Source organism: Globicephala melas, chromosome 2 (genome assembly GCF_963455315.2).
Source record: "Globicephala melas chromosome 2, mGloMel1.2, whole genome shotgun sequence".
In the NCBI taxonomy this organism is placed as follows: domain Eukaryota; kingdom Metazoa; phylum Chordata; class Mammalia; order Artiodactyla; family Delphinidae; genus Globicephala; species Globicephala melas.
The window spans coordinates 106,284,917-106,307,665 of record NC_083315.2 but is presented as its reverse complement, the minus strand read 5'-3'; the positions used below and the strand labels follow the sequence as shown (position 1 = coordinate 106,307,665).

At 34.1% G+C, this 22,749-nt stretch overlaps 1 protein-coding gene across 5 annotated transcripts in view; it reads left to right on the top strand.

Annotated features, from left to right (window-relative positions):
- Positions 1-2,929: 2,929 nt before the first annotated feature.
- NOVA1 (NOVA alternative splicing regulator 1) overlaps positions 2,930-22,749 on the top strand; it is a 144,751-nt gene continuing 124,931 nt past the window's right edge. For 2 of the 5 annotated variants that reach the window (XM_030854699.2, XM_060294693.2), the window contains exons 1-2: positions 2,931-3,748; positions 5,485-5,628. In XM_030854699.2, coding sequence (XP_030710559.1) covers positions 3,613-3,748; positions 5,485-5,628 — 280 coding nt within the window. In that variant the 5' untranslated portion in view covers positions 2,931-3,612. Of the gene's footprint in view, positions 3,749-4,170; positions 4,461-5,484; positions 5,629-22,749 lie in introns of those variants that run through there. The other 3 variants (XM_060294689.1, XM_060294691.2, XM_060294690.1) reach the window with 3 other exon arrangements.

Below are 22,749 nucleotides of genomic sequence, written 5' to 3'. Positions count from 1 at the left end.
TCTCTGATAATCTTCATTGACCAAATCAGCTCAGAGCTGACTGATCCATAGATGTTTGACCAGGTCAGAGGCTTAGGATAGCCTCTGTAATTGCTGGCATATCATAGCTTGGTTACTATTAGGTATACTATCCATATTAAAAATCTTATCTTCTGCTTCTGGGTCCCATGCAGTGGTGAATAGTATTTAAATATTAAGTCTAAAGAAGGAATAAGAGAAGGGTCAAATAAATACCATAAGAATACAGTGTCATGACTATTTCAGTAAGCTTATGTGTATAAGGCAATTTAATTTAGAAAGCTCATTTTGAACCTAACTTACACATGGCAATGACAAATATTTTCTAAACTATTTTAGAAATAGTTTACTTATTTTTAGAAATTTGTGAACCTCAGGTTTTCCAGTTCTAAAACGTAGTCTTTCCCCAATTTAAAACTACATTCTATTGAGTACTTTGCCCAGGCTTTAATGTAATATAGCTTTGAACTATCTTTGTCTTTGAATTATTTTTGTCCCTTGTCTTTTACTGTTTCAAAACAAACTAGTTGCAAATCCCAGCCCTTTTCTAATTTTTCATTTTTGAAAAATATGTCCTTACATATTTTTCACAGACTACTTTGTACAAGGTCTGGCATCAGCCTTTTCTCTATCTTGACTACCACAGACTTATTCCAAACCTCATTTTTTTCTCATCATAGCTTCCCCTTTTGTAAAAAAAAAAAAAAAAAATCCAATTCCATGTAAAAATCCTCTTTATATTTGGCCATGAAGGCTACATTGTGGTTTCCTATTACATCATACATCAGATCAAAATTCTGAACTTCGGTTCACAGACCTTTACCAATATGTACTAACTTACCTGCTTTCCCTTTCTTTCAGCTCTCAGCTTATCTTCTTCCCTGACTTGAGGCAAATGTGCTTTTCATATTCCAGATGAATTTTTATTCCCAAATAAATGTTATTCTCTTCCTCATTCAGCAGAGTGTCATCTATCTTTCATTACTTAAAAGCACCAGAAATCCCAATGCCTCCTAGATGCTCCTTCCAATAAAGCACACTAAGAGTAGAGTTAGTATTCTTTTCCATTCCTTTCTCTATCTACCAGGAATTAAAATTTATCCTATTATTCTGAGGTTACTGCCTCAGCTATGCAAGTATTCTTGGTTAGAATACTACAGAATTCCAGTGAAGTTCTTTCTATGCTAGCTTAATACTAAAGCCATTTTCATGTTGAAGTGCTGTTGTAGAAATGTATAGGTAAGGAGCATCTTTGTTCTAGAAATCTAGTGAATATGTTCATACGTTTTTACATCTTACAACACATCGCCATGACATTATCTCATTTGACTCAAGAATTTCGGGAGGTAGAGTTGAGGTCCCTTTTTTAAGTGGGAGGGAACCTGAGGCTCCAGTGTACTGCAGTATTTAAGAGGACAGACTTTGTAATCAAGACAACCTCAGTTTGATTACGACAGTGTTTACACCAGTGTGACTTCGGGAAAATTATTAATATCTCTAAACCCAAACTGGCTCATAAAGTGCGGACAGTAATAACTACATGATATACAGCATGTAAAAAGCACCACATGTGAAGCGGATTGCCTGGCACACGGTAAGCACTTAATACATATAGCAACATGTTAAGGGATTGCCCGAGACATACTTTTAGAATATGCCCGCAAGGACTCGAAACCAAGATTTTGAATTCCAAAGCCCATGCATTTCCACTATCACTGCCTCCTAGCACACTGATTTAATTAAACTACTAACTTGATGGATGACCTTGAGCAAAATACTTTACTGAGTCAGTTTACTCAACTGTAAACGGAGTCTTTTCAGACTTTCAGCGTCTACTCCAAATACGTATTTTTTTTCCTGTAGTGTTCTAGGTTGTGGTTCAGGTTCGTTATATATCCAAGATCTGTATAATCATAAGCTGTGCACATTGCACTGAATTTTACTCGTATATTCATAGTTCGTTCAGTATGTAGTTTTGGATACACACTCAGCTGTTGCCTGTCTTTAGTCCGCTTCTCGGCGCCTCGTGAAGGGGATGCCCATACCTAGCTTTATTTATTTATATGCTGGCTTGTTTCCGAAAGGATTTAAGGCAGCGAGTGACACTTTAAGTTCCCTAACGAAGTCACACAGTGCGAGTAATACTCTTTTGATGAAATCTCCCGTAGAACCGCCCTTGAGTGAGATGCTAACTAATGTCTTTTACCTAACTCTTAAAAATAAAGACTGATGTACCCAGCTAGAAGTCCTGGAAGCATACAGTTAAGGTTTTTTCCTCAGCCTTGACGCTGTCCCACCCTTCGTCAACGGTCACTCGAATGCCCTTCTCAGACTAGCCAAAATTGTCGCCGCTCCAGTCCCGGCTGGAGAGAGATCCCACCCCGCCCCTTCACTCCCTCTCATACCCAAGTTTCCCGATTGGGAAGGGGCCTGAAGAGCCTTTCTCACGTTTCCATATTATTGGCTGGCACGGCTGTCAGTAATATCTACTTCCCGCCTTCCAGCCTAGCGGGTTTCTTGGACCCCTCGGTTTCTGCGACTAGCCGCTTACGTTTGCCTGAGCCGTGTTGCCGGGGACCCGTGACCTTTCACCCCCTCCCTTCCCACAGGAGCGCCCCGGCCCCCGGCCCCGCCCCCGCCGCCGGCGCTCGCCCCCGCGCACGCTCTCAGCCCGCGCGCGCTCACTCCCGCGCAGACACGCACACTCTCGCCCCCCGCACTGGCCCCCCCCCGCCCCCGCCCCCGCAGGCTGAGACTTCGGCGTCGGGAGGCGGCGGCGGCGGCGGCGGCGGCGCTGCTGAGAGGCAGGGACCCGAGCTCGAAGTGTGTGGGAGTCTGCGAACTCAACCCCTCACTACCCTCCCCTCGCAGCCATCCCCCTCCCTCCCCGCCAGCCCCCCCCCCCCCCCCACAAGCGGGAGAAATAATGAGCGAGACCGGGCGGCAGCAGCAGCAGCAGCAGCAGCGCCGAGCAGCCCAGGCAACGGCAGAACCGCTCCGGCGGCGGCGGCAGCACCAGCAGCGGGAGCGAGCGCAGCGCTAGCGCGGCGCGGGGACCGCCGCGCTCCTTCCCGGCTCCTGCCCTCCTCCGCCGCTCGCTCTTCTCTCCGCGTCCACCTCTTTCCCCTCCTCCTGCTCATTCACTCTTTCCCTCACTCTCCCCTCCTCCTCGGCTTCTCCCTGCGCCCCGCCAGCCCTCGCGCTCTCCCACTCCCTCTGCCCGTCCTCCCCGCTCCCCTCCTCCCGCTCATTCACTCGCCCCTCTCCCTTCTCCACTCTCTCCCCCTCTCTCCTTTCTTCTCCTTCTTTCACCCTCCGTCTCTCACACCCCCTCCATTCCCCTGTCTCCTTTCTGACACTGCACTGCAGCTGCTCCTCAGCCCTGCCCCCTCCCCAGTGAGAACAAACCAGCAACATTGCTTTTTTTTCCTAAAGAGATTTCTATTGATCCGATTAAAAAAAACAAAAACAAAACAACCTTAAGAAACCCCAAAAGCAAAAAAAAAAAAAAAAAAAAAAAGCAAAAAAAAGAAAAGAAAAAGCCAAAACAAAAGGGAGAACCTTCTCCCCGTAGAAGCGGCAGGAACTGCAAACATGATGGCGGCAGCTCCCATCCAGCAGAACGGGACCCACACTGGGGTTCCCATAGACCTGGACCCGCCGGACTCGCGGAAAAGGCCGCTGGAAGCCCCCCCTGAAGCCGGCAGCACCAAGAGGACCAATACGGGCGGTGGGTATCGCTTCCACCTCCCCGCTGGCCCCATCCCCCGCCGCCCGCCCCTGCCTCCCTCCCTCCCGCCGCCCTCCCTCCCTCCCTCCCGCGGCCCGGACACCTCCAGCCCGAACCCGGCGGCTCCCGCGCCCTGCCTCGCGCCCCCTCCCCTGCACCTGCCCCGCATCTCGCCGGCCCCGACACATTTCCATTTCTATGTTTATCATTCATCAAAATGGCGACCGGTTTTTCGGAATAGACCTATCTTTCCATTTAATCGGTCGAAAGGCTGACCATTTAAATATCCTAGACCTGGGCAAGGGGGTCCGTTAAGGAGGAGGAGGATGACCCCGAGTGAGGTGATGGCCGCCCGAAGATGCGCGCTGCATTTAACAGTCTGATTAAATAAATAAATAAATGGCACTTGGGTAGCGGAGAGCAAATGATTGGGGCACCGGAGAGTTTTGCTCTCTTCATCCCCTTGGTTTGGGCCACAAGTAGTATGCAAAATCTGGAAGAGTGCATACTCTTACCGCACTTACATTGTCGGTGCAAATATTTCACTGATTTGTCTTCAGGGGTGTGCATACGAGGGTGGGGGTGTCTGGTACTCTGACTTGTTAGTTAACATCCTGCGCTTCTTGGGAAGATGAGTTTTAACGGGACCGGTATCGCTTCTTCATTTGCACTGGAGTCATCTTAACAATGCACCCAATGCATCGAGGCAGAGGTGAATTTATCTACAGCACGTACATTAGAGACGGATGGGGGTCTTGCGAATGGCACACTCGAAAAATTTGGAACGTTCATTCACATAAGGAAGCTGGATTTACTGGGGTGTTTCCTATTTAAGACATGATCAGTTTGACGGAAATTAAAGTTTATGGAGTTGGGTTTATTTTTTTAAAACATTTCAATCTTTCTTGGTTAATCTACCCCCTTCGTTTTAATAATTGTGATTCTTTTGGGGAAGGAACATTATCTGGTCACTTTTAAGTGTATTTGATGTAAATGACTCCTAAGCTTTTTAGTATTGGCAAAATTCTTCTTAAGGTCCTTTAATTAATGAGCTTAAACGAGATCATAGTAGACTAAGGAGTGCTAAAGAAATACTCCAGGATTAGTGAGATTTGGCAGTCCACATCACTTTGAGTTATTTCCTGGCAATTATTGAAGGCTTGGAATACACCCTACAGTTTGGGTGGATTATTTGGTAGGAGAATGGTTGTTTTGCATACTTTAGGTAGGATATAGGCAATGGCTAATTGTAGTCCTTATGTGTTTGCTCATGTTAAACAAATATAGCTCATCACTATTTACTGTCTTTTTATTTATTTATTTTGCAATATGTTAAGGTTTGTCATGGTGTAAATCTCTGAAGTTTTGTTAAAGGGTCAGTTCATTTTGTTTTACCATAGTAACTACAGATAGAATTGGAAGACTTCCATGTTTGGAATAACAACTGGAATTTAGTCATCAGTTTCTACAGTGCTGCAAAATAATAGAACATGTTTAGATTTTAATTCCAAGTTTGAAAGTATAAATTCTGCAGAATGGGAAACATTTCGTACATATTTATTTTTCAGTGTAATTGGCTTATTTTCGTTCTTTAAAAAAAAAAAAAAATTAACCCCATATTTCCTGCAGCTGTATGCCCAATGTTTTAATCGCTCTTTTTCTCTCTTGAGGGTGGAGGGAGGATACAAAGTTTAAAATTATTGTGTTAACGAAGTATATTTCCTTGCATTTTTCAGAAGACGGCCAGTATTTTCTAAAGGTTCTCATACCTAGTTATGCTGCTGGATCTATAATTGGGAAGGGAGGACAGACAATTGTTCAGTTGCAAAAAGAAACTGGAGCCACCATCAAGCTGTCTAAGTCCAAAGATTTTTACCCAGGTAGGTGCAATGGTGAAGAGATTGTTTGATAAATCCCCAAGGAAATAAAAGATCTACCTGTGTTGTGTGCTGTATTGAAAAAATTCTTAATAGTGTAGACTGTTTATTTATTTGATGTATTAGAGTATTTGTGGAAAAATTTTAAGAGTATTTTCACTCTTGGTTATGTTTTGTTTCTGTAATTGATATTCTGTATGATGTAGACCAATTTTGAGATGAATCTTCTGGGTATTTCTAAATACTTCTTTCTAATTAGGGGAAAAAACTCTAAAATTTAAAGATAGAAACCTAGACAGCTGGCATCAGGAAATAGGGTTCTTCTGAAGTTTTCAGAAATAATTGTAATGACAATTAGACTAGAGTGAATTCAGAAGAGTGGGTAGAAAGGCTTCTTAAAGAATGGACCATTTACTTTCTAAATCCATTATGTACCTCTTTCTGCTTCATTGCTTTGTTTGTTGGCCCTGGAGTGAAGAGGACAAGTGCTGCCTCTTCAGATTTTTAAAATATTGTGTTTTTAATATAACTGTGACAAGGAAATATATTATTATGTAAGAAGTAAAATAATGCTTCAAAATTTGTGTTACTTAAGAGCTGTATTAAGAGCTGTATTTGATCAGAATATATTAACAGTTTGTGTGGTACTGTAGGTACTGTAACCCAGTGGAATATGGCAAGTTTCCTAGGTGGTATAATTTTTTTTTTTATAACTTTTCAGTGTGTTTTTTAAATTTAAACTGTTTATAGTACTATGCATTTATCTTTATCTTTTTAAAATCATTTTGCTACTTAATATATGGATTTTAAGTTTAATAGTGTATCTCCTAGATAAAACATTAATTGATTTGCTTTTACCTACATGTAGCTTCTGCAGTTTTTTTTTGGTTATTTCATATTTATGGCCATAAAAAATATTTATTCAGTGCTGAGGGGACCAACACTGCTTATTTTTTTTCTTGGTAGGAAAGAAAAGCTGATTTGCTTTCAGTGATCTAATTCAGTAAGAGTTCTTTAGTACAGCAAAGACATCTGGTATGAATGTAAGCAAAACATTTGGAGGATTTCTTTTTCATAGCCAATCGCTTGGTGGTAGAAAGTGGACCACTGTACTGCATAAGAGGGTTTTAGAATGGTTGGAACTGTCATTTAGTTATGTAAATTAAATGTAGTATGTTTGGTAAACATTACATTTATTAAACTAAGGTGTAATCTATTAGATATGTCCTACGAAAGTTTGTTTCCTGTGAGTGTAGTTTTGTAGATGGCTTTCCTTGTCTCTGAAACTTTCCTTATGCATTAAGAAAGTTTGCCGACATATTCACATTCTTATATTTAAAAGGTATGTTATGATGAAAAAAATGTGGAATTGTGAAAATCCTTAGTGCAAATAAAAGCATTCAAAAGAGCTTGATTGCAGAATTAATAATGTTATAGTTCTAGGAAAAGAGCTGCAATGGTAAATTAAATTCACTGTCAATAGATAAAAATGAAATAGCTTTTTTTGCATTATACATGAGGGTATCAGATGTGCAGGGATGTTACAGAAAATTGGTGTTTATCAAGGATATTCCAAATAGTAAATTAAATGCCTTTTCATTTGAATATAGTGTATTTTCAGTGGGTTGGAAAGGGTGCAACTAGAATTAGATCTTTTGTTTTTAGTCCACAGTTGTGTATTTTTTTCTTATTACATTGAAATTGCTTATTTTATTTATAGTTCTGAGGCATGTTATTCATATAGAGCAAGAATATCCGTTGGAAAAAATGGAAAACTGGAATGCGTTGAATAAAATTTTGTGTGTGTAGTGACGTAACCTGATCAAATGTGAGTTGAAATGTCTGGATAAAAGAAGGCTTATACTCTGCCTGTAACAGGTGGAAACCAGTCACAAACTATGGAATCAATTGTAAGGATAAAAAAAGCCCTGTAATTTATAAGAAGCTTTAATAATTCTGAACACTTTGTATGTAAATACAATTTTAGCTAGGTTATTACCTGTTCAGACAGATACATCTCTCTTCTGACAGACTTTAATAGTCTTTCTGTTCATACTTGACCATAAGCCTGTGGAATTATCTGAGGTCCTGGTATTCTTCAACATAGCAGCCTCTGAGCTACTTTCAACTTCTCTTACTCAGATATATTTAAGGGATACTTACCTTGCTCATCTCAAATGAACTAAATTATAAAGCTGTGATTTATACTGCCTAGTTATGAGGACTTTCTTGTAGGATTATGCAGTAATTAAAGTCCTTTTTTGTGTGTTTCATATATGTACTTATGACTCATATTCCATTACAATGAATATGCCCGATGTTTATTTCATGAAGCATTTTTCTGTTTCTTATTTGTAAGACAGAATATTTGGGGATAAGTGCACTTCAGTTGTATAACTTAATGGATTTTCTCAAATACCTAAGCTTTAAAACAATGCAATTGTTTTCAGAAGGTTCACTTAAAATACTGGTGTATTTGAGAAAAACTTTCTTCAGGGTATATATTACAGAGTACAGACATTGCTTAAGTAAGCTCTTAAGCAACCTTGCTTTTCTGAGTAATTTTTAATATTTATGGTTGAGATGAAGAAAATAGTTTTTGCACATTAATTGGTACGAATTTAGAATTTATAGAACTGTATATTACATTGTGTATTTTAGCATGTCATATAAAATAAAATAATTTGGGGAAATTGTATGATGAGGATTGTAAAGTGCATTTATCAATTACTGTAATCGGAAAAAAAGATCGATAAGTAGATTCATTTTTTTTGCTGTGTTGTGTAATTCATTTATCTATTACTAAAAATCTAAATCTTACAAAATACTAACTTATTACCTGTGGTTTATGAATATATCTTTTATTCTTACTTGATTAAAGAAACCTAATTTGATTTATTTATATATCCTTTTTATAAGTAGGTTACCCAAAGTTAATGCCTTTTAATTAAAAAACAGCTTTCTCATTTTGGGAAATACATTACTGTATGCATTTTCAGGATGGCAATAGGATAGTATTCTTTTATTCCTTTATTTGGCATCTGAAGATGTGTTTGGTTTTGTTAATAGATTGATTTTATCTGTTAAAATCATTTAATGAATGGTTCAGGTAGATAATTGGGAAAATTTATTGAATACATTATTCATTGGGGATAGTAAAGGATATATAAAATAAATATTTTCATGTATGCCTTAGATTTTAGAACATTTCATAGTGTACCTATTTTATTCCATTATATGACACTGGAGATATTCATTATATCAAACAGGAATTCTCTATAATCTTAGCATGTATTTGTGTGTGTTTTAAACTGTTTTCATACTTGTGGCTATAAAACTGGATCACATTTAATATAAATTATTTCCTTTTTTGGTCCTTAAATTAAAATTTGAGCTCATTATTCCTAGATTTATTGTATCTTAATTTATCACTATCCAACTTGGGTGATGCTTTTTTAAAAAATCACAAACTATTTATATGTGAAATCTTTAAAAATCATGAAAAAGCAGAATGTAAGTGAAATTTTCTTTTAGTGAAGGAAATACCCCACACTGCCTTAATTTTGACATGGGGAAAATTCAGTGGCCAATTTAACCATTAGGGTTGGGATTGTATAAGAATGATAATTCTTTTGGAAATAAGAGGAGTTTATGAAGTTTGGAATAGATCACTTTTGTCTACATTGTTGAAGGAAGAGTATTATTGTATTGGTAGTACAATGTGAATACTTTTGTTATAGCTTCTGAAAGTTGCAGTCTATACTCTTTTCTTTGATCTAAGTTGCTTTGCATCTTAGAAATTTGCTGGCATATATTTTAAGGCAAAATTAGCAGGTAAATATAATTGTAACAAGTAGAAAATGAAGTATAATTTCCAATATTGTTGAATTTAATAGGGTAGCTGTCATTACACTGTGCTATACCTTTGGTTTTAGTATTGTCAAAGAGTTGCTGACACTCTTGAGTTGTAATATTTATGTTTGTCATACTGCCTATGGTTGTGGGTTATTTTATGTTTTGTCTGTCTCTATCCTCAGTTGTGGGAGGAGCCATAAGCTTTCACTTATACATTAATATCTGTCTGAAAATTTGCTGCATTTTTAATACTTTATTTCTCATTTTAAGCAATGGGAAATCTCAGCACATGAAGGAATTAGCATAGCACAATCTATATTATAATTGTACTTTCCGAAAGTTATAATTTTTATACTTAACCCATGAAAGCAAATGTTTTGTGGTATGAAATTTTTTAGAAAGATTGAATTAGCATTAAAAATCTTAGCTATTCATTTTATTTGATTCTTTTTTTAATTTCATCTGGATGTTATATCTTCTATTATCGATTTAGTAAGTTATGGCTTTACAGTGTCAGTGTTTTCATGAATTATATAGCACAATGTCACTTTGAAATGTGCTATTTAAGCCTTCTAGATTTTGGAAAAATAGCTCATTTAAAATTTGTGACATTGTAAGGTAATATAGTACGTCTAACAACATTGTCTTGCAAATATCACCCCCAAAGGATTTCAGGAATAGTTTAAAAATAGTGAGCACAGTCGGTGAAATAGTTCAATATTTATGTATTGAAGGTGTTTCGTATAATATACAAAGAGGAAAAACGATCTGTGTCTTGGGAACTCTAAGGAGTATGTGGTATCACTAAAAACCGAGCAAGAAACCACCAGTTAGAAACATGTCTTTTTATAGTTTGGTTCTTTTGTTTTGTTTTGCTCTGGCTTAAGATAATTAATTTTTGCTCTTAAATATTACAAATAGCATTTGCTGAACACACTTATGCCACTTGTTAACTAAAATTCAGCACCTAATAATTTTTTTTTTTTTTACTTAGAGTTTAGTCTCAGTTGTTTCCAGTTTAGTGGAGCTGTGTTTTAAAGGATAACTTTTATGAGCAAGTGCAGCTTTTCAGAATAAAATTGGGGGGATGAGGGTGGGAGGTTTGTACTTGATTGCCATCTCATTTCCATCTTTGGATGAAGCTCTAGCATAAAGTTAAACAACATCTGCAGAGATCTGACTGACAAACATCTCTCTGGGACTCATCATTGCAGCCTGCAGCAGGTGCATTCAGCTTTGCAGTCTTTTCCAAAAAGAGGTTAGTTTGTTCTAACATTTATCGGTAGACCAGTGGAAGCAAGTGACTAGAAAGAAGAGGTTGGTTGTCACTTGTCCAGTGCTGGAATACTACAGGTAATTGGACTGGATTGGTGGGAACCATAGCAGTATGTGTCTCACATTGCATTGCAGCTGCTATGGAGCTTAATTAACCTGACCCTCAGAGACTGAAGTGTCACGGTATAAAATGTAACATGCAAGAAATGAAGCAGTACTTTTCAATACTTCCTGATGCTTGGATTGGTAAAATTTCTGTTTTCTTCATCCTATTCTTTAAAGATACGGCATCACATTTTCCATTTTTTATATGGAAGTATTTAAAACTAAAATGATTTCCATGAATCTGATAGAATCTACATGAAAAGGAGATAGGGGCTTTAGGTGTAGAAATAAAGAGAAAATAACCTTAAGTAGGAAGTATTTTAAGTTCGCTATTCCACAAGTATATTTTCAGATTATGAGTGAGTGGAAATAAGTGGAAGTACATTGTAGTTCTTTTTTTATTATCTTAGATTAACATTTATTTATTTATTTTTATAAGAGAAAGAACCTGTGTAAAATTCAGTTGTATCTTTTTAGCATGTTAGGGACTTTGACAGGCAAACTTTGCTGAGTGTTTTGACGTGTTCCAACACACAAGACAGGCATAGTATGTTAAAAATGTTTTTAGGATGCTTCAGCTTAATATAGGAGTGCTGTTGAAGTGGTTCTTCACCACAATTTATTATGAGTAAATTAAAATTTGATTAAAGAAAAACTCTAAAAAAGTCAATAATTCATTTCTTTTGTTTTAAATTTTTTGATCTATTTGAAATACTGACAGTATGCTTCCATGACACATATAGAAGTTTCTTGTATGTTCTAATAGTGTTCCCAATTAATGTAGATGTCTCATCACAGTCCTGTTTATCAGTTGGCCTTTGAACGGAAAAAATGTCTTTAAATTAAATCTGGCAAAGTGCTATACTATTTTAAAATAATTCAGAATTTAAAAATATCATTTAGAGTCTTCGTGAAGCAGTTTTATTATTTTGACTTTTTTATTAGTTTTACTAAATTGAATTTTTTGGTATCCATTGACTACAACTTGTCAATTACCCAAGAGTAATTAAGTTTTGGAGTTTGCAGATTTTTTGTAATCTATATACTTTTATTGAAGGAATTTTTACCAGAGTGGCCAATAACTATTTGATTCTGAAGTTACTGTTTGTAAGAAAAAGCTTCTAAATTTTATCTTAATTAGATTATGAATAATAGGTAATTTATTGGTAATTATAGTAATTGTGGAAAATAAGATTAAAATAATCATCTCTAGAAGTGGAGAGAATCATTCCTCCACTTTTAAACATATTTCATTTTTCAATCAAGATTTTTCATTTTTGACATTGTGGAATGTTGTTTTCTTATTAATTCTCATCAATATAAAAATATTCTTTAAAATTACACATTTAAGAAGTTTTGATAAAGAAGATATTGAATAAGAATAAACATTTTGAGACTAGAAAATAGAAAGTAAAGATTACTATGTAACTAACAAACTTTTTGAGATATTTTCAACATTTGCTAAGTTTCAAACCACTATATGGATATCCTTTTCCATGACAAACTTGATCATGAAAACACATAATATCTGCACTCCATCATTGATCTTTTGCTGCTTCCTGCAGGGCCTGTCATAGCATCGTTGACAGGACCAGATGAAAAATGAAATCAGTATCTTGAGTTTTTTAACAGCAAAATGATTCAGGTAAGATTATTTGGTGTGGAAAATAAAACATTTTTTACCATTTTTATACTCATTTAATAATTGATATTTAAAATTAATATTTTTCTTATTTTAAGACCTGTTTTATGTCTTACTGATGTTCAGTATATTTGTCATATCCAATGAATTTTATTCTGAACTCAGTAATTTTTAAGTTTTAGACTGTAGTGTTTCTTACTTTCCTTGTGAAACTTAGCATACTTTTTGAAGCTTTGAAGAATAACTTTTCTTTCTCTTTGAAAGATTTTTGAGAACAGTTACACGATGAAGGCCCCATAATTTTATTGTAGGATAAATTTTCACACAACGAACTTACTAATTAAGAGTTCAAATCCTGCATTTCCTCTAGGATAGATATAATAAATGCTACTCTCAGTTTGATTGAATTTTTAGAAATCATTCTTACCTTGAAGAAAGTTGTCTTCATTTAAATTGTTAATAATTTGCTGCTCTAGTACTTAGATTGGGTGGTGACTTTATTTTAAGATTTAGTAGATAGAGGGAAGGACAGAAAAGAAGGAAAGGGGTAGTGCATTTTATTAACACAATAGTAGAGAATTCAGTATGTATTTTTGTTTTATGTTACTAAATATTTTTGAATAACTGCAGCTTTTCAATTTTGGTTATATCCATTCTTGAAATACTTGTTTTTGAAGGAATTATTGTTGGAAGCAGTTGAGCTTCTACTTGGAGACCTTTCGTTCACATACATAGTTTTAATTATTCTTTGTATAACTCCTGTGTTTTTAATTTTCTAAGACTAATTAATTTTTTTAAGTCAGAGAAGTACTTTTTTAAAAAAAATCTAGTTTCAGTCTTCACTCTGAAATCTGTCTGGAAGTTTTTCTCTTGTCAATATAAGTATTTATCAGCTGCTTCCTATGAGTCCAGGTGTCCTATGGTCATTATGACTTAGAAGTATTACGAAGGATCTTTTCTTTGTAAAGTAATATGGGTATGTTTTACTTCACCCTAAAATGTTGTGCTTTGATTGTTACTGTGTCCTTAAGTTTTGTTTAAAAATATTTTTTATATTGCATCTGTGATATCTGTCAATGACTTAGTGAGGACACTTAGGAGTATTGAAGAGGCTTTTTTTTTTCGTTTAAAGGGATTGGAAAAATAATGGAATTGTGGAACTAGATGAAAGAAATGGTGCTTAGGTGCGATCTCTTCCAGAATCTTCATTTAATAGTTGAGAAAACCAAGATACCAAGAGTGATATAGGCAAATAATTGTCCTGCAACTTTTAAATATGTTTTCTGAATTTGTGGTACAATTATAGTAGATACTTCATTCTCTTTTTATTTTGCTTTACTTTTTTTTTTTTTCCCTCCTCTTTTTGAATGTGCCTCTCTGAGGAAATAAGTCTTCACTTCTTCTCTCTCCTAGTTTTAAAATAAATACTCCTACCCCCACCCCCGCTTTTTTAAACTAAGTTGAAAGCACAGTAGGTATTTTACAGTAATTTTTGTTGTTGTTGATTTGCTACACTGAAAGGCCAAAGACAGGTACTCTTTATCATTACCATATGTTAAGAAACAAAGATATGGTAGATTATATTGCCCGGAATATAACCTGGTCATTTCTGTATTTTCATAATTGTACTGTTTGAAAATGGCAGTGTTCAGGGTTATTTGATTTCTACAGCTTTGTTACTTCATTTACGAAGTTTTTTTTTTCCCTTCTTTTTTTCTTCCTTCCTTTGTTCCTTAGCTCAACTTTTTAATTTCTTCATTTTTGGTTAAACAGAGTATTGACATTGCTAAAAAAAATTATATAGACTTTCTAAGTCAAGTTCTGTTTTTGGGGATATGTATATTTTCCATATTTTTATGACATATAATTTCCTTAAGTATTGCATATTTGGCTAGGTATTCGTAACAGTTGGTTTTAAAAAGGCAGAGTATTATGATTAAGAAATAAGCATGAGCGTAATTGTAAGGCAATCTAAGTACAAATGAAGATATATAATAATTATTAATTTTAAAACATAATTATTTTCTCTTTTTTGTCTATCCATTTCATCAAATTGGTCCACTTCTCGGTTAATTAGAATTCTGATGCTCTTTGCGTTGCATTATAGGCTTAAGGGCTACTTTCTAACATAATTATAAAAATCACTTAATGTGATTTTGAAGATATTTTTCCTTCACGGATTTAAATTAAAACAAAAAAATTTGTCATAGTCTTTACTTACTACAGTTGAATAGTAGAATTAAGCTTCATTGATACGAAGGAATTTATGTCATCCTTCATGCCTGCTGTATGTTCAGCATATAGCCCAGTGCTTTAAACATCTGTGGCATTTGAAATATAAATGAATGAATGTGTGATTGAATGAATGACCAATCTGAGGCTTCATCTGTGAATGTGGTGGATATAGAAGGCAATCTGTAGTTTTTCATTATATTTCTAGTTTACTTCAGTGGGGGTGATATCAATACAATGAATGTAGAAGGCAATTCATCTTTAATTTTGTATTATATTTCTAGTTTACTTAGGGGTGTGTGTGTGTGTGGGTATATGTGTGAGTGAAACATCTGTATTTCGGATAAGTAAACTAATGAGTTCAAAATTCAAACAAACAAGGAAAGACCATAGAAGTGTTAAGACAAATATGGGCCAGGTCTTTCTTTCTTTCTTATGAAAGAAGAGTAGAATTTTGTTTTCTATTTAGCATGTTGTCCTGAAACTTTCAGAAAACTGAAAGCTAGTATTATGGAGAGTACTTAAAAGCCGTCTCCCAGATGAAGATCAATTTAAAAATACTCTGTCTTAAGAAACATGAGCTTAACTAATATTTATTAATAAAGTAATACAAAGTACCTATATTACAAGATTTGATAGTTATATCACATTACAGTTTACTTATTGCCACATGGCTACCTGTGCAGTAAGGAACAATCTACTGATGACTTTTCTTGAGATACCTTGAAAATCAAAGATTACTAACCACTAAATTGAGGTTACTTTATTAAAAATATGATTAGTAAATGTTTTGTTTTTAATATATTTTAATATCTCCTTCCTCACCTATAGTGGGGAAGTAAACATGTATAAATACATTAGGACTTTTAGAAGCTGGACTATTAAATTTTCTTATTTACTCAGGAGACGAGTATACCAACTATGTAGTAGATTGGAATTTATATGCTTTGAGCTTGACTAACTCAAATACTTTATTTGAAATTAATAGGAAAGTTATTGAATTTGGTTTTCTTCAAAGTTTTTTAAATACTTTTTAAACAGAATTTAGAGAAATGTATGAAATATTAGTGTTTATCTTGTATTAATACATTGTTTGATTTTCGCTGCAATAAACCAATGAAACTTCTAAGATTTAATAAGTATATTTAGTTTCAGGCTTAGTCCCTTACATTTTTATAAATTCGACTTATTTTTTAAAAAGCTGATGGAGAAAAAAAAAGCTGATGGAGAATAATGGGTTAAAATAACTCTAAGTGTTTACTTGGCTGCTTCCCCTGCCCTTCTCTGCCACCATGGCCAGATTTTAACATTCTGATGGACATTTATGCGTTCCCTTTGGGGTTAGAACGAGATATACAGTTTTCTGAAGTTCTTACTCTCAAGCAAGGGAGCAATAAGAAACAATAAAGATAAATACCTGGTTATAATGAAATTTGATAATTGTATAATGATAGAATTATGTCTTGAAGTTGAAACTGCCTGTGTCAGTGGCAAGATCTTGAGAGAAGAGGATATACTTCAAAAAAGACTTCAAGGAGGAGCTGACAGAGTTTTGAGGGTTGAATTTTAATTTGCTTGGTGCACAAGAGTGGAAGGTCATTTGAAGCAGAGACAATATATATATCCATGGAGTTATGAAAAATTCCTGGTATATGCAGGGGTCCAAAAGTAGTTTGGTATTACTGGGATACAAAGTAGATATTGCTGTGGGCAGAGAGTGGGAGTAGGGAGATACTATCGATATTTGTACAGATAAGAGAAAATGTATTAAAAATGTAAAAGAAAAGAGTTTGATGGAAATATATTTAATTTGGAGACATTCAATAGGAAGAAATATTTTAAAGAAAAAGTACATTTGTTATGTCTATAAGATGAATGACAGTGGTACTGTAATTAAAATATATGTATTTGTATAAATATAAATAGTGATACTTGTACCTTGGAGGAAGGATTGCCCTAGTTATCTAAAAACAGAGTTAAATAGTAGATTGGGGAGTCTGGCTTTCTGCCTCGGTTATATAAGTAGAATTAAAGAGAAGACTAATTTGTTTAGAAAGAAAGGAGAAAACTACTAGAGATAAAAGAAATGTTAAATATGAAAGCTATCTTTTTATTAAGCAACTATGTGCTGAGGGTAGGAAAAAAAAAAGTGTGGAACCTAGTGAATGAAAATGTCAGTGAGGAATGTTTTGCTGTATTCAGGAAAGCTCTGGAGATAGAAATCCGTTTTTGACATTTGTTCACTCTTATATAACCTGTTGTCTATGCAGGTGCATTTAAAGTTAATGACTCAAATGGTTTCTTTTACTAGTTTGCCTTTGATTAATAGCTGTTTAGAATCATACATCTGATAAAAATTTTCTCATTCCTTAAATTATGAGTATGTAGGCCTAGTTTCTAGCTCTCTTGGTATATGAACATTTATTTTTAATTTGATGAAAATTAGTGATTTGCACAACGTATGCAATTTTAATGTGTGAATTTTAATTTTTTGGCAGTGTTCAAACACTAAAGTTTTGGTATGTGATAGAGAAATTGGTGTGTGTTATGTCAATGAAAATGAAAGTTGAAACTTTCATTATTCATTGTTAGTGGATTCTCTGTCGTATAATTATTTTGTTTGGCATTTCAATTGATGATTGAGATTCAGCAGGATTCTCCATCATTGATAAATATTTATTTCATATGAAAATTAGTCTTAATTGATAATCTGTCAAATCCAGATGAGTTTAAAAAGTCACTGTGAAAAATATGGCACTGTTCTACATTTAGAAAATGAGATTAAAAATCTATTTAGCATTTATATTTATTTGTGAAATTATTGGCTAGTTGTGTAGAGAAACATTAAAAAATTGAACAGCTGAAGTGACATTAAGCACCAGATGGGAATTTGAAATAAAAATATTCATTGTGTAATCTTTATTTAAATGCTATTCATAATTCAATAATACCAGTTATATAACTCAAGGTTGACTTCAATATAAAAAGGAAGCATAAGCAGAGTCTCATTGCCTTCAAATTGATGTGCATATCATGGCATGGTAACTTGTTCTTTAAGGGATAAATAATATAGGTAAGGTGACTGCATGCATTGCAGAACCAGTACAATTCCTTCTGAGAAAATCTGTGAAGAAACTTTGGGTTTGTGAATTGTTTCAAAGTGACATTTATTTAAATTGAACATCTTTTACGAATTCTGCCTTTAAGATGATATTCTATTTTACATTTACACGTATATTCTCAACTGAAAATTTCCAGCCATGTTTTCTTTACAGTAATGTTTGACATTGTTTCTTCTGAAGTGTGTACCTATTCTGTTTAAGGAAAGGTATGTTCCTTTGAAAGCTTTATCACATTTTTAGCTACACTGGTATATTTGACATCTTATTTAGAAACTAGAATGACTCTAGATGTGAAAACACAAACTGTGATAATAAGCTAAATATGCCATATGTGGTAGTTTAGGTTGGCATATATCTCAAATGGCATGTTTAATGTACTGTATTAGTAAGGTTAGTAATTTTACGGTTGCTACTTTTATTTTATAGTCTTTTGCTGGTGGGCTTTATATGCTGATAGACCCTTTACTTTGTAAATCCTTGTTTTCAGCCCAATGGCAGATTTTTTTGCCATTGAAATTATCTACATGGGATCCCTCTTAGTAACTAACTTATTCTCTAAAGTTTGTGAAAATTAATGAGAATTACAAGTAAGCAGTATATAGTTTGACAGATGATTATGAATGTGAAATGTAATCATGTATTTTTGTTAAGGAATGATCTATTTGGTATAACCAAAATGGTTTAGTAAAATAATTAAGAATTGAAAATGGTGTTTTTATTTTTAGAAGATGTATATATATTAATAGGAAAAGCCTTGAGGTTCTATGTCTATATACCATTTATAAAACCATTTAAAGCAAACTGCAATAAATATTGCCCCTTTATGACAGTATGACTGCACTCTGAAATCATATTCCAGGTTTCTTGAACAAATTTTTTTCTTTGATTTTTTTAAAATATTGCTTTTATTAAATTTTTTTCTGAAAACCCTTCAAATACTTCAGCGGATTACATTAAAAATAAGTAGAAACTGCATTGTGAGCAGGATAATTTCCCTAAATGAAAGGGATAAATAATGTAGGTAAGGACTATGTACATTTTTTGACTACTTAAAATATGCAGAACAAATACAATTCTGTTTGAGGAAAACTTTGAAGAAATTTTGGGTTTAGGAAACATTTCAAGTAACAGTTAGCTAAATTAAGTATCTTTTAATCAGAGCCAGGCTCTGATTTTCTTTATGTACATATTTAAACTATCTCTTGACCATTAATGGGAAAAATGATAGTCTTGTTTTTAAAAGTCTAGAACTGTATAACTAAAACTTAATAAAAGTAAGTAAGCAGTACATAAAAGTAATTTGCTAATCATGCCTTAATTTGATCTTACATCTCTGCTTAAAATGTTAGTATAGGCAGGAATTCTTATATCTGTTTTACAGTTGAGGAAAATAAGATAGTGCAAGTTAAAATGATTTGTGATATAGAAAGTTAATGATGAACCTGTTTGTTTACTGTTATTCTATAACTCTTTGCATCAGACTGCTTATAAATTTGAGTTAAAAAATACAGTATTCAAAATTTAGGTAAGATTCACCAAACTGCCACATTTGACCCATCACTGAGAAATACTTAGATATTTTTTATGGATTGATAATTTTCCCTGTTCATCTGGAAATGCTTCAAATTTCAGTTTTGCCATTGAAAGTGAAACTGTAATAATTCAGCAAAATAGAGACTAAAAACAAGTTTTCTGTTCTGACCAGACCTCTGTAAACATAGAACCTTGATATCGTCTAGGTATTTCCTGTCTTCATATTGCTATTAGACATTAGGAGAGTTTGAAATTTTGCCTTGTCTACGAAGTTTTTTACATGAAATCATTTGATTATTCTTCATTTAGCATTATAAGATTTGTCTTTCACATTTTAAATCATATATAACCACTGCTGTAGAGATTTGTTAAACTGTAGACTTAAGGTTAGTAAGGTCTAGTCAAATCACTGTGATAGTACTTAATATAATCAAAGTTTTTATGAAGATAATATGCTTTGGATATTACACAGTGGAGTGTATTAAGAAAATATCAAATCAATTCAGTACTTTTTAATGCTTTATGGGGATGTGAGATGGAATACAAGACTCCTAGAGAACATGTGGCGTCAGACAGAGCAGAGTTTGAATCCGAGCTCTCCCACCTAACTAGTTGTATGATTTTGGTCAAATCATTTAATCTTCTTGGACCTCTAATTTTCTCATCTGTGTGTGATTAGTACTTCTTGCATAGTTATAAAATGTTGGTCTAGGTATCACAAAAGGAAAAAATGTAAAAGCATGTCACATAATACCTGACATATAGTAAGCATTTTATGACTTATCTTTTTTCATCTTCTTCTTCCCGTGTTTGTTACATTTAATAATACTAAGTTTACAGCAAAGATTTTAATGTAAAATAAATTACATTAATGGGGTGGCAAAAAGGAAACATTGGTATAAGGATTTTTTCAAAAATTTTTTTCTCATAACAACTGATTATTATAAAATGTAGGCAATACAGAGAATGTTAGTTAACCTCTCCTCATCCTTTAGGATAATTAATATAAATAATTTCGTATGTATTCTTTCATACTTTATAAATGCCTTTTTATATAGGTTCATATTTTTAGTAGATAATTACAAATGATATTTGTTATATATAGGAATGTGTTTTCAGCAAATCACCTCTTTTGGTTAATGGACTTATGGAGGTTCTAAGGTGTCCTTCCTATTTCAGCTATGTGGATATTTTTACTTACATAGCCAAAAAATATGCTCTGTGATACACCTGAATGTATGCAGAGCTTTGTTTGTTTTTCACCCGTATGGTTGAGATAAAAACTAGGGACATGATTTTATAATATTTAAGCAGATTAAATTGCATATGAAGCATATGGGCTTCTTTATATTAAGACTCTCAAAAATTAACATAATTCATTAGTCTCTCCTTCATTCTTGTACATTAAAAGTATCAATCAGGGCTTCAGTAAGAATAAAGCAGGTGGCATACAGAATATTTAATAGTTGCTTTAATGATATTTTTCAAGATACTAAGACTTCTGAAAATTCTTTTTCTGTTAGTCAAAAAGAGTCATAGTGTACTGAATGATAAAGCTAGATATTTAGTAATATAGATGATGATTCATAAGACTTGTTTTTCAAGTTAAATTTTTTGATTACTTCTGTGAAGGCCTTAAACACTTTAATTCATGCAGCTTCCATGAAAGATCTAAGAGAATTTAGTGATATAGTTTTACTAAGAGTGTCTTTTAGGGGTCTGATTTATTGCTTTACATTCTTTAACAAGTATTCATATTTTCCGTGAGTCATCACAAAAATTCTTGATTGCCATTACGGTAAAATTCTCTTTTATGATATGTCTATATTTTGTTATAATCAGTGTATAAACTTAATGCTATATTCAAATTCCTTACATATTAAATATTACTTACATATTAAATATTTAAGATTCATCTAATACTGTAATAGCAAGAACAACAGTATATGTGATTTTGTTTTGTGTGAATGTGCCCTTGAGGACAGTAAATGTAATTAAGATCATATTGATTTGGGGGTTGCTTTGTTGAAAATATAAAATATTAGTGAATCTCTCTTATAGTATTGAGTAAATTCAATTTTGTATTTAGAATGTTACACCTTTGAATATATAAAAATACTAGATGCTGTAGGAAAAAATAAAATGAGAAGATTTGCAAAAGGTAATTTAATTCTAGAATGATTAAATACTATGGGCCTAATCTTTAGAGCAATGGACTTATTTTAGATACTTAGAACCTGTAGAGATGATGAAGTCTAGTTGGAATGAGAGTAGTATTGAAAGTTGGCAGTTTATAAAAGAGGAATGTGTATTTGTCTAGGGTACAGATGACTAAGGGTTATCTCTGTTTATATTAGGATATGGTTTTGGGAAATGGAACAATTTGAGATAGGCTGTGAATGCTGAAAATAACCCCAACTTCCTTCTCATGTGTAACATTTTCACTTTTCTTTGGAACTAAGGCAGCAGGCCACACAATATATGATGAATTTAAGTATCAATTGCAAAACATCCTCTGTCATCCTAATTGACAATCTTATGTCCTATTTCACTGAGAAAAAAAGTAATTAAAAGAAATTTCACAAGCTTTCACCAGTAGATCTAGCAACCCAAACGTATCAGTACTATATGGTCTATATTTTCTCTTATTATTCTGAGAAACTGTCCCTGCCCCAGGAAAGGCCAATCCTTTACTTTTATTCTAGATTCCATTCCCTTTTAGATACTCAGATATCATTTAGAAATTCTTTCTTCTCTTTCTTGTGTTATCAATTCCCCCCCCCATTCTATTTTCTTTCAACCTGCAAACATACTGTATTTCTCCAGTGTTAAAAAAGAAAAGAAGCATATTCTCTTTATCCCACTGCCTGTTCCAATTACCAGGCCGTTAACAGTAAAATGCTTCAAACTATCTGTCCATAGTTGTGCTGTCTCCAGTTCCTCTCCTCCCATTTTTCTTTAAGAGCTATTCCAATTAGATTTTGACCCCATCCTTCCAGTGAAACTGTTCTTGTCAGGGTCATTGGTGACTTTAATGGGGATAATTCAGAGGTGGATTCTCAGTTCTTATCTCTGTATACAATCAGCAGTATTTGACATAGTGATCACTGCCTCTTCTTTGAAACATTTCTTTCTGCATCCAGCATCCCTCTACCTAACTAATTGCAGCCTCAAGTTTCCTTTGTTTGTTCTCATTTCTCTGAGCTCAGTCTTGGACCACTCTCTCCTTTTTCCTATACATGTTTACTCCCTTGGTGATCTTATCCAGTGTCATGGCTTCAAATAACCATCTGTTCTTTGATGACTACCAAATGTTTATATCCATTCTGGACTTTTTCACCTGGACTCTAGACTAATGAT